The sequence below is a fragment of the Pteronotus mesoamericanus genome, unplaced genomic scaffold (genome assembly GCF_021234165.1).
Source record: "Pteronotus mesoamericanus isolate MK-2021 breed Mesoamerican mustached bat unplaced genomic scaffold, CSHL_Meso_final contig_182, whole genome shotgun sequence".
NCBI lineage: Eukaryota > Metazoa > Chordata > Mammalia > Chiroptera > Mormoopidae > Pteronotus > Pteronotus mesoamericanus.
Genome location: NW_026555078.1, coordinates 25,637,219 through 25,649,597, shown reverse-complemented (window position 1 = coordinate 25,649,597; position 12,379 = coordinate 25,637,219). Strand labels below are relative to the sequence as shown.

General features: G+C 35.7%; 1 protein-coding gene across 1 annotated transcript in view; it reads left to right on the top strand.

Moving 5' to 3' along the window:
* The window catches only part of SYNE2 (spectrin repeat containing nuclear envelope protein 2), a 277,882-nt gene that overhangs the window by 85,069 nt on the left and 180,434 nt on the right, over positions 1-12,379 (top strand). Inside the window, exons 19-24 of the mRNA XM_054567455.1 lie at positions 803-952; positions 1,669-1,842; positions 6,591-6,749; positions 7,004-7,177; positions 8,025-8,159; positions 9,772-9,930. Coding sequence (XP_054423430.1) covers positions 803-952; positions 1,669-1,842; positions 6,591-6,749; positions 7,004-7,177; positions 8,025-8,159; positions 9,772-9,930 — 951 coding nt within the window. The remainder of the gene's footprint in view (positions 1-802; positions 953-1,668; positions 1,843-6,590; positions 6,750-7,003; positions 7,178-8,024; positions 8,160-9,771; positions 9,931-12,379) is intronic.

Here is a 12,379-nt window from a genome sequence, read left to right as displayed (position 1 = left end):
ATTCATTCATTTAAAGTGTGTAACAGTGGATTTTAGTATATTCAGAGCTGGACAGCCATCACTGTAATCAATTTTAGAACATTTTCCTCACCTCATGAAGAAACTCTGTACCCGTTAGCAGTCACTCCCCACTTTCTCCCACCCTCCCGAGGCTTAGTTAGGCAAACGCTAATACACAGTATGTCTCTATAGACTTGCCTATTCTGGATATTTTACATACTGAATCATATAATACGTGGTCTTTTGTTTCCAGCTTTTTTTTTTTTTTTTTTACTTAGTGTAATGTTTTCAAGGTTCATCCATGTTGTAACGTATATTGGTTCGTCATTCCTTTTTATTGGTTAATTGTATGGGTACACCACATTTTATTTATTCATTGATCAGTTGAAGTACATGGGGCTTCTTTCCACCTTTTTTGACTATTATGTATAATGTTGCTGTGAACATTCATGTACAAGTTTTTGTGTAGACATACAACATCATATAGCTTTTTATTTGAAATTCTTTTACCATTAAAGAATAATAAGTATTTTGCCTACTAGATTTCAAGCTCCTTGAGAACTTCACTGAGCTTTATTTATCTTTATATTTGCTATAGTGCTTCGTAAAAGCAGACCTTAAATAATTTTGGAATTAAAATTAGGTTATTCATTTGCTTATTCTTAACAACTTGAGACTGAGGTGTTTTATGGGACAGACTAATACTTTAAAATATATTGAATATATTACGTCCATTTTTTATTGGCAATATATCTTAGCAAAAATATAAGCATTAAGTTTTATGATGTTGATTTTTTTATAGGATATGAAACTGCCACTTACAAAAAAACAGGATCAGCTCAGTCTTGACAATTCTGAAAATATTCAGCCATTTAAGGGAGAAAAGCCAGCTGTTGATTTTTCAACAGATATGCCATTAGAACTTCCTGGAAATCACAGTCAGAACATAAAGGTAAAACAGTCCTACTTTATTCCACTTTATACAGAAATAATTTAACTTTGTTATTTTTCTTTTGAAAAAACCATACTGTTGAAACAGTGGTAAATATGATTATTAGATAATATTTAAAGCATAATCATTTTCCAGTAAAGTGCTTAAGTGGTCCCTTCATGAAACAGTCTTTAGTATTAGAGTACTGCATCTCTCACTCGTGGAGGTAGAATTTCCCTAGCAAGCAAAGCCATTGTGAATTCCCAGCTGTGGGAGGGGAGCTGATATTTTCTTCAGGTTTCTTCTGACTCGTGCTTAGACATTATTTAGCTTTAGGCTGGCCCCTGGCCTGTGTCTGCTTCCTTTCCATAAAATGAGGGGAAATGTAATCTTTATTTCTTGCTTTGTTGGGTAATTTAAAGAATCATATTATTTTTTATTACTATTTTTAAATTCTTACTCAAGGACATGCTTATTGATTTTAGAGCAAAGTGAAGGAGGGGAGACAGAGAGGGAGTGAAACATCGATTGGTTGCCTCTTGCATATGCCCCGACTGGGGGCCAAAGCCGCAGCCCAGGCATGTGCCCTGACAAACTGGCGACCTTTCATGTTGTGGAACAATGTCCAACCAACTGAGCCACTATGGCCTGGACAAAAGAGATAACTTTTTAAAATTTAAAATTAGTTTATAATGTAACTGTTGTCATTTTCTTAGTGGTAATTTTGAATGTTGTAGGCTGGAGAAAAACAGGAAAAGGAAAATGAAGGAATCACATGGCAAGTACAAGGGGCTGAAGAGGTTGAAAAACTCATTGGAGAAGTGGAAATCTGGGAGACAGAAACCAAATCTGTTTTGGATCTTCTGAGACATCAAGAAGATGTGGATGCTTCAATGGAAGACTCTTTGCAGGTATGACTGTAAAAGTAACAAAAGGACAGCTTTCATGGTTGTAGACTTATGTATTAAGGGAATGGAAAGTTTTAGAGTAAAGAGTAATATGACTACTGTTTGAATATTCTTTGTTGGGAAATTTTAAAAAATAGTACAGATTCTCATTCCTGAATCATTTGCTGTGATGTTGCTTGAAGAAAGAGGATACATTGGAAGATGATAATACCTTATGAGTCTAAATTCTTGAATTGATTTTCTTAGCTACGTAATGAAGATTAAAATATTTTCTCATATAAGGGGCCATGAGGAGATAAGTGAAGTGGGTGTCATAGCTCAGTGTACTGTGAATGTAAGAGATTATACAATCTGTGCTTTGAAAGCTCATCCAGAGTAGATTCCTGGAAGTGTCGAACAGACTGCCTAAGGTCAGACAGGGTCAGCATCTGACATCATCAGAGGCAGATCCAGAAAGAAAAGAAAAGTGGTCTCCTACCATAGAAGTTCACACCACAAAGTCAGGAAACTAAGATCAATTTAAGAAGCAGAAGCAAAAAACAAAAGTCTCAAAAATAATGGGAAGACAAAGAAACACCCCCCACTCGAAGGGAAAGGAGGAATCCCCAGAAAGAGAACTAATTGAAATAGAGGCAAGTAAACTATCAGATACTGAGTTCAAAACAAAGATTCTAAGGAAGCTCAATGAGCTCATATAGGGAAACTATGAAGAACTTACTGCAAATTATATCAGCATGAAAAAGGACATAGAAACTATCAATAAGAGACAAGAGGAAATGAAGAATACAGTTTCTGAATTTAAGAACACAGTAGAAGGGATCAAAAGTGGCTAGATGAAGCAGAGGGCCAAATCAGTGAGCTGGAGAACAAGTTAGAAAAAAGCTCCCAGAAAGAGCAAGAAAATGAAAAAAGAATCAAAAAGAATGAAGAGGCATTGAGGGAAATGCAGGACAACCGGAAATGTAATAATATCCATATAAAAAGGATACCAGCAGGAAGAGAAGAGGTGGGAATGGATAGAGAACCTGTTTGAATAAGTAATGATGGAAAACTTCCCTGACTGGCGGAGAGAAAAAGTCACAGAAGTCCCAGAAGCACAGAGGATCACATTCAAGAGGAACTCAATGAGGCCCACTCCAAGACACATCATCATTAAAATGGCAAATATCCAAGCCAAAGAATCCTAAAGGCAGCAAGGGAGAAAGAGGTAGTAACATACAAGGTAGCCCCGATACGGCTAGCTGCTGACTTCTCGACAGAAACACTACAAGCCAGAAGGGACTGGCAAGAAATATTCGAAGTCATGAAAAGCAAAGGTCTGCTACCAGGACTGCTGTTCCCAGCAAGGCTATCAATTAAGATGGAAGGTGAAATAAGGAGTTTCCCAGACAAAAGAAGGCTAAAAGGATACACCTCCACCAAACCAACATAGCAAGATATGCTAAAGGGACTGCTTTAAGAAGCATCTATGAATACCAGTTTCTTTCATAGTCACCAATACTTGATATTACCAATATTTTTAATACTTATTAATCTGATTGTGACAATGATGTGCTCTTTTGTTACTTTATTTGTTGAAACTAAACCTATTTGTGTATATTTCTTGCCTATTTCTATTATTTTTCAAAAGCTTTAAATGACTTTTTGGTATATTTTATCCATTTTTTGATTAAATGTTTGTAGAATTTTTTCCCTAAAACAAAACTATTAACTTTTATAGATGTGTTGCAAATACTTTCCTATTTTAGTGCTTGTCCTTGAACTTTTTTTTACATGAATATTACTGTACAGTCTTAAATGTTTAATATAGTCATATTATCAGTATTTTACTTTATACCTTCTGGGTTTGAATATTTTACTTCAGGGTAAGAAAAATATTATTTTGTATTTTCTCCTAAAAGTCCATAGATTTTACAAAATGATTCTTAATTCACCTGAGTATTTTTTGTACAATGTATGAAATAGGTTCTATGTTTGTTATTTGTCAAGTAGTAGTGGTTCATGTACTTTTATTTGTTGAATAAACCTTATTTTCCCCCCTTGACTTGAAATATAAATTTAATCATATATTACATTGTTAGATATATACATTTGTTTCTAGAATGCTCATTTTATTTCATTGATCTACTTGATTATTTCTGTGCTGGTGTCATGTTGTTTTAATTGCTGAGACTTTATAATGGATTTAAGTTTTTGAATATTTTATAATGGATTTTGACATTAAAAAAATAAATAAAATCAATCTGTATAAAAAAGAAAGAAAGAAAGAAAGAACTCCTACCTTTTGCAACCACATGGATGGAAATGGAGAATATTATGCTAAGTGAAATAAGCCAGTCGATGAAAGACAAATACCATATGATCTCACCTATAAATGGACTCTATTCAACAAAATAAACTTGCGAACAAATAAACTACAGGCATGGAAACGTGGAGCAGACTGAAAGTGACCAGAGGAGATGGGGAAGGAGGACAATGGTGGAAAGAAGGGGGAGGGACTAGGCAAAGAACATGTATGAATGACCCATGGACATGGACAAGAGTGTGGGAATTGACTGTGGGAGCGGAGGGTGCAGGGAGGTGGTGGAGTGGAATGGGTGGAGGGGTCAAAGGGGAAAAAATTGAGACAATTGCAATAGAATAAACATGATTTTTAAAAAAGAAAAGAAAAGAAAAAGAAAAAAATAGAAACAGGCTCATAGATACAGAAATCAGACTGATGGTTGCCAGAGGGGAAAGAGTTGAGGACTGGCCGAAAACTGTGAGGGGATTAAGGAGTACAAATTGGTAGTCACAAAGTAGAAAAAAAGAAAGAAAGAAAGCTCATCCACTGATTAAGCCACTGTCCCTTCTTTATATGATGCAGGGAGGGTGATGGATGTTGTTAAAACTTCGTTATGTCTTCATTCTCAGGCAGTCATTTCCCTGAAAAGCAATGAGGCAAGATTATGTTTTAATACCCCTCAGTTCTCCTAAGAATGAAGTTACAATTGTGGTTTTTGCTGAGTTTCAAGCTCAGTTATAAAAATCTAGGGAGCATGTCAGGAACTACAACAAGATGGAAAGTTCCTGGAAAAAAGGAACCCATAATTTTTTGAAATCTACATTTCTGAAATAGTGTATATAGAGCATTTTGTATGTTCATTGTTTATGAGAATGATACTTTTTATTGTTTAAAAAATATTATATAAACTTACCTATGCCATATGCCAGTCCTTTTCCAATTTTATTTTCATATTTATTTATTTGCTGTAACTGGAATTTATTTCAGTAAAAGAAATTAGTGAGAAATAAGAAATTCAATATTTAAGAAATATTTCAAAACTTAACTGAAAATATAAACATGCTAGAATATACTTCTTTCAAAAAGGAATTAAGTAGATCTTTATTGGGTCAAGATATATTTTAAAGTAAGAAATGCAAGTTACTGAATAGTGCAGGTGATGTGATCCTTCTAGTACTTTTTAAAACAGCTGCTTTTTATACTTTATTCTTTGGTATCTAAAGAAAAAAATGTGTGTAAGGGTATACAAATAACCAACTCTGTCTTTCTCAATTCTGCATTATGCCCAGCTGTTAGCACATTTCCTGGCACATAGTAGATAAAAAGTATTTTTTAAATGAATGTGTGACTGGTTGATGAAATGACAACTAAAGGAGGGATGGGGTAGAAGAGAAACTTTTTCTTTGTGGGCTACACTTTATATTATTGTTTAAGTTTTTTTACATGAACCTTTTTGGTACCTTTATAATTTAAAAGGGTAAAAAATTGAAGTTATAAGTGAATGTACTAATTTTAGACCTTTAAATACTGCATTAAGTCTAAAGAAGAAAATAAAAATCACCTTAATTCCATAGATCTAAGGTCAGCATTTGAATAGGTGATATCATACTGTATAATTTGTTTTATCATACTCATGCCACCTTTTGAGTTGTAAGTAAAAAAAAATTTTTTTTGCTAATTCATTATTTTAATTTGTACTTGATTACATGTAAGAGTCACCTATTAAATATTCATTAGCCTTTTTTTCTGTGATTTATCTATTCTTGTATTTTCTGAGTTTTCTTTGGGATTTTAGTGTTTTTTTATTGAATTTATAAGCTCTTTGAGTCATGACCCATTTTTATTTGTGTAGCAAATATTTTTACCAAGTTCTTGAGTTTTAAGTTGTTATATATTTTACATAGAAAATTTTTATATTTATGTAGTAATTTCTATCCCTACTTTTATGTCTTAAAAGGCCCTCCACACTCAGAGAGCATATCAACTTTTATGAATAATTTTTTTTCTTGTAGTTTCATATGTTATATATAACATTCTGATACAGCTGAAATTTATTTTTGGTACATTGTATAAAGCATGGTCCTAAAAAGATTGTTTTTAAATAGTCATTTTCCCCAGTAACATTTATTGGATTCCCTTGCAACTGATTGACGTAGAGCAACTTAATTTTAATTATTGCTATTCTCTCAACTTACTTTCTCTCTGTTGGCATTGTATTGTTTCTAGTCTTTATTTTGTTGAAGTGCTTAGTATATAAAGAATAATCTGTAAAAGACTGTGTTGCTCATAATATGACTATATAAATATAAAATTTCAAAGTGAAATTTTAAAATAACATTTTTTAGAACGTAAATTTGCATCATTTTGGATTAACAACCTTTTATGATTTCTGATAGGATTATTAAGGTTAATGTTTAACGTGTAATCGGAATTTTTATTGTGATCTCACTTTAATTTGTTTTAATAGCATCTTATTGCCAAGGGCTCTATGTATGAAGAACTTGTGTCTAGAATGGAAGACACTTTACAAATGGATGTGCACGGTATTTCAAGCCAGGAGTCCCTCCAGCATGTTCTCACAGCTGGGCTTCAGGCAAAGATCCAAGAAGTTAAAGAGAAAGTCCAGGTTTCTTTTTAATATTTCTTATTCAGTGGTCAGTGGGAGGACAGGGAAGAGGGGGTGGCCCTGTAGTTTGGAAATGTTTTGTGAAATATTACTTTTGCATTGTATTTTATTTTTTTATAATTTAAAGCATTTTGGAAAATATCACTATAATAAAGAAGATACTCCATATGAGTGGCTACACAAAGAATATATTTTTTAACTTATGCATTTTCTAAGAAATCGGGCCAAGTGTTGAGAATTTTTTATCTTCACAGATCAACATGGTAAAATTAGTTGCTGTGTTGAAGAACTCAACTGATGTCTCGCCAGGCCTGGATGTCAGGCTGAAGGCAGAAGAATCTCTGAAGGAACTTGAATCATACATTACAACAGCTGAGCAGTTACTTGGCCAAAGAGAGAGCCAGAGTGACCTAATGTCAAAATACAAGGTAGGACTCTTTCAACTATCAAATTTAGGATATTTATTATTAGCCAGCTATCTAATTTGAAATCAAGATGTTTCCATCGCTATGATTATACACAAAGTTATTGTACCCTTAAAAATTTTTGCAGTTTTATACATTGTTCCCCAGAGACTCTTAAAAATAAACATTAAAATGAAGAATTTTTTAAAATTCAATATACTATTATAGACCTTCTGAATAGACTCAGTGATGTAATAAAAAGAGCACAGCTTACTCTATGACATTGAGCAAGACTTTAATTTCTCTGGTTTTTTAAATCAATACAATGGCCATAATAATTCTCGTCTTATCTTGCTGACAGAAAGGGTCATACTCAGGCTGGCGCTCAGTCCAACTGAGCCACACCAGCCAGGGCAACACTAATCTCTAATATATGGTGGTATAGTCTTCATATTTATATTGCTTAAGAAGTGTGGTCATCTGCTCAATACTTAAAAGAACTTTAGAGGAAACCTCTGCAGGGGCTCATTACCCTGCAAAATAAGTCTTTTAATCATTTATCAAAGTGCTAACAAATTATTTTGAATATTGTAAATATGAAGTATTTATCTGGGTCTCAAAAGTATACCTATATTTAAATAATATTTTGCAATTTTTTCCAAAAGAATTCAAGAGATGCAAATGGGTTGTCAACCTCAACTTACAAAGAGAAGTCTCCCCTAAATCTTTAAATAGTCTTCATAGAGTCCTTTTCCTAATTCTACCTGTGAAAGAGCTACCAAAATTAGCTTTGAGGACTTGGCAGCAGAATGAGGCTTTCATGTTCTTATTGGCTTTTTTGTTTGTTTGTTTTTTGTTGTTTTTTTTTTAGGAAGCAATATCAATTTTTAATACTAAAAGTCCGGCCAAGTATTTGAAAGCTGTTGATGAACTGAAAAATAATGTAACTGAAGATGAAAAACTGTCTTTGGAAGAAAAGAGTAGAGATGTTTGTGCCAAGTGGGAGGTAAGAACATGCATATATATCCGGGGTGTATGCTAATACATCTGACTAGGGACCTGTTTGTCTTCAGAGTCATTGTTGGTTGTCCTCCTGTCTGCTCTGCCTCACACAGGGCTGATCCCTGCAGGCCGTGACTCTCAGGTGCTATAGCAGCTGGCTTCTGTGTTCAGCCAATGACAACACTGGAGATTAGAAGGGGATGGGAAGAGGGGAAACCTGAGAGTCCAAAGGCTTTCTGGCCCTGTCTTTCTTGGAGAGTGTCTCTGGCAGCTCTGTCTCCCCCTGGCGGCAGGTTCCACAGTTCCAGCCTCTGGTTGGTGACCCTTCTGCCTGCATTTCACTGAAGCTCCCAGCCCAGCGTGGGTAGCAGCTTTCTGCTGATGGCTAACCTCTGGATTGCCCTACTGTCCCTGTCTCCTCTTTGGTTTTCATCTCTTGTGTAATCAGTCCTCAGCATGCAATTCCCTCTGAGTTACATTAGTGTTTTCTGGTTTCCTGGTTGGATCCTGACTGAAACAGCATATTGACACATATACCCAGAGTTCCATAGCAAAATAGGTATAGGCTTTGGTGGCAGACAGACTTGGATCCAGCAGCTATGACCCTGGGGAAGTCTCTTAACTTCTAGAAACTTCACTGATGAAATGGGAGTAGTAACCCCATCGACTTGACACATTCCTTGCAAAGATTTATGTAAAGTACCTATCACAGAGATTGTGTTCAATAAATGGTATTTAGTGTTGAATATATTTTTCTTGTATGTGTTTTGCAGTTATGTATGAACATATGAAGAGGGAGAGAATAAAGTAATATTGAATATCTACTGTTAAAGTTCCTCTTAAAACACATGTTAAACCTTATTTCAGAACTATTTTATATTTACAGAATTGTTACAGATAGTTCAAAGAGTTCCAGTACATTCCATGCCCAGTATTCCCTATTATTCACACCTTATATTTACATAGAACCTTTGTTACAATTGATGGATTAATATTGATACGAAGTTTATACTTTATTACTATTTCCACAGTTTTTCCCTAATGTGCTTTTTAATTTTTTGATCTTCACCTGAGGATATGTTTATTGATTCTAGAGTGAAAAGAAGGGAGAGAGACACAGAGAGAAATATCATTGTGAGAGAGAAATACCAGTCGGTTGTCTCCTGTGTGTGCCCTGACCAGGAATTAAACCTGCAAACGTTTGGTGTATGAGACGATGCTCCAACCAACTGAGCCACCCAGCCAAGGCCCTAATGTGCTTTTTAATCTGTTCCAGAATACCACACAGGATACATATTATAATATTTGGTTATTTCTGCATAGGTTCAGATGTGTTATATATATTTTTTCTCCCAGGCTGAAGCTTGTCTCTTTTAATTCTCTTAACAGTACCTTTCCCAACTAAAACACATTTTTAGTTGTTAGAAAGAAAAAATATGTTTATGGGTCTGATATATTTTAAAACATTTTCCCCAAAGACACAAGGATGAGTCAGAATTTCATAAGCTCTATTTCTATCCTTTGTTACTACAAATATTTTTATTGTGTTTTTTAATGGAAAACTTTTTTCAATCTATTTTGTTCCATGGTTAATACTTGTCTTTGTCTGTTTACAGTCTCTTCATCATGAAATGTCTTTGTATATTCAACAACTGAAAATAGACATTGAAAAAGGAAAAATTAGTGACAATATTTTAAGACTTGAAAAACAAATAAATAGAGAAAAGAAACTAATTCGCAGAGGAAAGACCAAGGGTCTCATCAAGGAACATGAGGTAAACCACCCATTTTCCATTTGCATTTTGTCTTCATTTTGAGGTTTCTGTTAAGGGGTTGTGCATGACCTTGGCCTAGGATTGAATCTGCTCTGAAAATGACTTCAGCCGTCTTGTCCCCTGCAGATTATTCCTTATGCAGTTTAAGTTCTAACTAGAGCCTATAATTCTTGCATATTAGAAGGGAGGACAATTTAGCATTGAGTTAATAGTTAATGGCTTCCCTTGATATGTTTCAGTGACCACTGCCCTTGAGGGTCTGGTTACCAGCCTGTCACCTGTTGCTGAAGCACCCACAGTTGCTTTTGTGAGGACACGGTGCCCTCAGGAGTGCAGCTTTTGTGATAGATACCAAATCAGGACAGAAACCACCTGGGCAAATCTAATGGTCTCCTTTTGGCCCCTGTCATATCTGATTGCTTCTATGTATTGGATAGGCCAAAAAGTCCATTACATTTTTTTTTCCGTACAATAGCTCTAGTAGTGCTTAGTTGTTTTTAACTTCATTCCTGATAGTTTTGTTAGGTTGTATTGTGACAGTTGTCTATCAGTGTGCATTTGAAAAAAAACTTACCAAAATTGGTGAATTTTTGTGCAGCCATTTTAATATTGAAGATGGAAGAAAATGTGCAACATTTTTGGCATATTATGCCTTATTATTTTAAGAAAGGTAAATAAGCAACTGAAATGCTAAAATAGATTTGTGCAGTATATGGAGAAGGTACCATGACTGATCAAGTGTGTCAAAAGTGGTTTGCGAAGTTTCTTGGTACTATTGCCATTTGGGTCAAATAATTCTTAGCTGTGGGGCTTTCTTATGCATTAGAAGATGTTTGGCAGCACCCCCGGCCTGAAATAGCCGACATATTAAAAATATCCAAATCAGTTAAAGTCAGTGATGAAAATGAAAAATGTGGCTTTTATTTTACAGAAAAAACATAATGGACTTTTTGGCCAACTCAGCATTTGACAGTACTGACCTCTGTTTTCATTTCTTTTCAGATTTTTTCCTACTGTGGCTCTCCTAATGTCAGTATCTCTTGCTTTTTCTTCTTTTCTTTTTTTTGGGAGGGGTGGGGAGAATTTTTTTAGCCTACTTCACAAATTTCCCCTTCTTACTGTGTTATTTTAATGTTTTAGTTTTGAGAGTCTCCATTTTTGGCTTATTTCATAATGCTCTAGGTGATTTTGTGTGCTCTGGGGTTTTAAGCTGCCCTCTATCCAATGATGATGCCTAAATGAGGCCTTTGCCCTGAGCTCCAGGTTCTGTTGCCAACTGAGATACCACGGTGTTCTTCAGAGATCTCACATTCCACACATCCAGGCATGAACCAATGACATCTTCTCTCAAACATTTCTTCCATGATATACTCTGCTTATGGAAGGCAATGCTGTCTCAGCATCTCCTTCCTTTCCTTCCCACTCAACCTGAATGGAGTCAGCTGCCAAGTCCCATCTGTTACTCTTCAGAACAGCTGCTTCTTTTCCTTACTTGCCATTGGTGTTGCCACTTCCCTTAACCTGGGTTATCTTCCTAGCATGATGAAGGCGGCATCATCTAAGCCCATCACCCGAATGACTCTGTTGAACCACAGATCTCGTGTCGCTGGCTCACCCTTACTCCCAGGACATTTCCAAACTCCAGAGGAGGCCATTCAGGTCCTTTGCCGTCTGGCTGCAGGACATACCTGTAGCACCTCTTTCTGCACCATGCCCTCTGGCCACACTAGACTGCTGTTCTCTCAGGACATCTGGAGCTTTTCCTCTCTTGGCTGCTCCTTCTGCTCAGAATGCCCTCTCTCCCCCTTTACCGGGGACTCTGCATCTTTCTGCATGAAGCTCACATGGTTCTCTCATGGGAGCGAGGCTTTCTCTGATTCCGTAAGGCAGGGAGTGGCTCGATCCTATCATTTATCACACGATATGCTCATTATTTGTGTGTTTACTGTAGGGGAGGAGAAAACTTTCCTTGGCCCTCTTAGAGTTCCTAGCTGGGTCTGAAAGTTAAACTGACAAAGGTTAACAAGAGCTAAACATACACACCTTATTGAATTTTTACATGCACATGGGAGCCTTCACAAGAGATTGAAGACCTAAAGAGGTGACCAGAGCATGAAACTTTTATACCTTTTAGACAAAGAAAGAATAAATTTGTGAAGAATTGACAAGAGAGTTTAGGCTGGGGATGGAATAAATGCTGAAGAATTAAGTGGAAGGATAAATGTTATTTTAACGAGGTTTGTTTGCAGATTCCTCTGGTGGTGTTTTTGGGCTGAGAAGTGTTTATCTCCAGTAAAAGGAAACTTTATTTCCCATATTTAGGCAGAAAAGGGGAGCTTTTTCTATATTTACTGCTTCTTCATTGCCTTCAGCTCAAAATAATTTTCATGTCAAAAAGGCATTTTTTGGCCCTGACTGATTGGCTCAGTTGGTTGAGTGCCCTCCCATA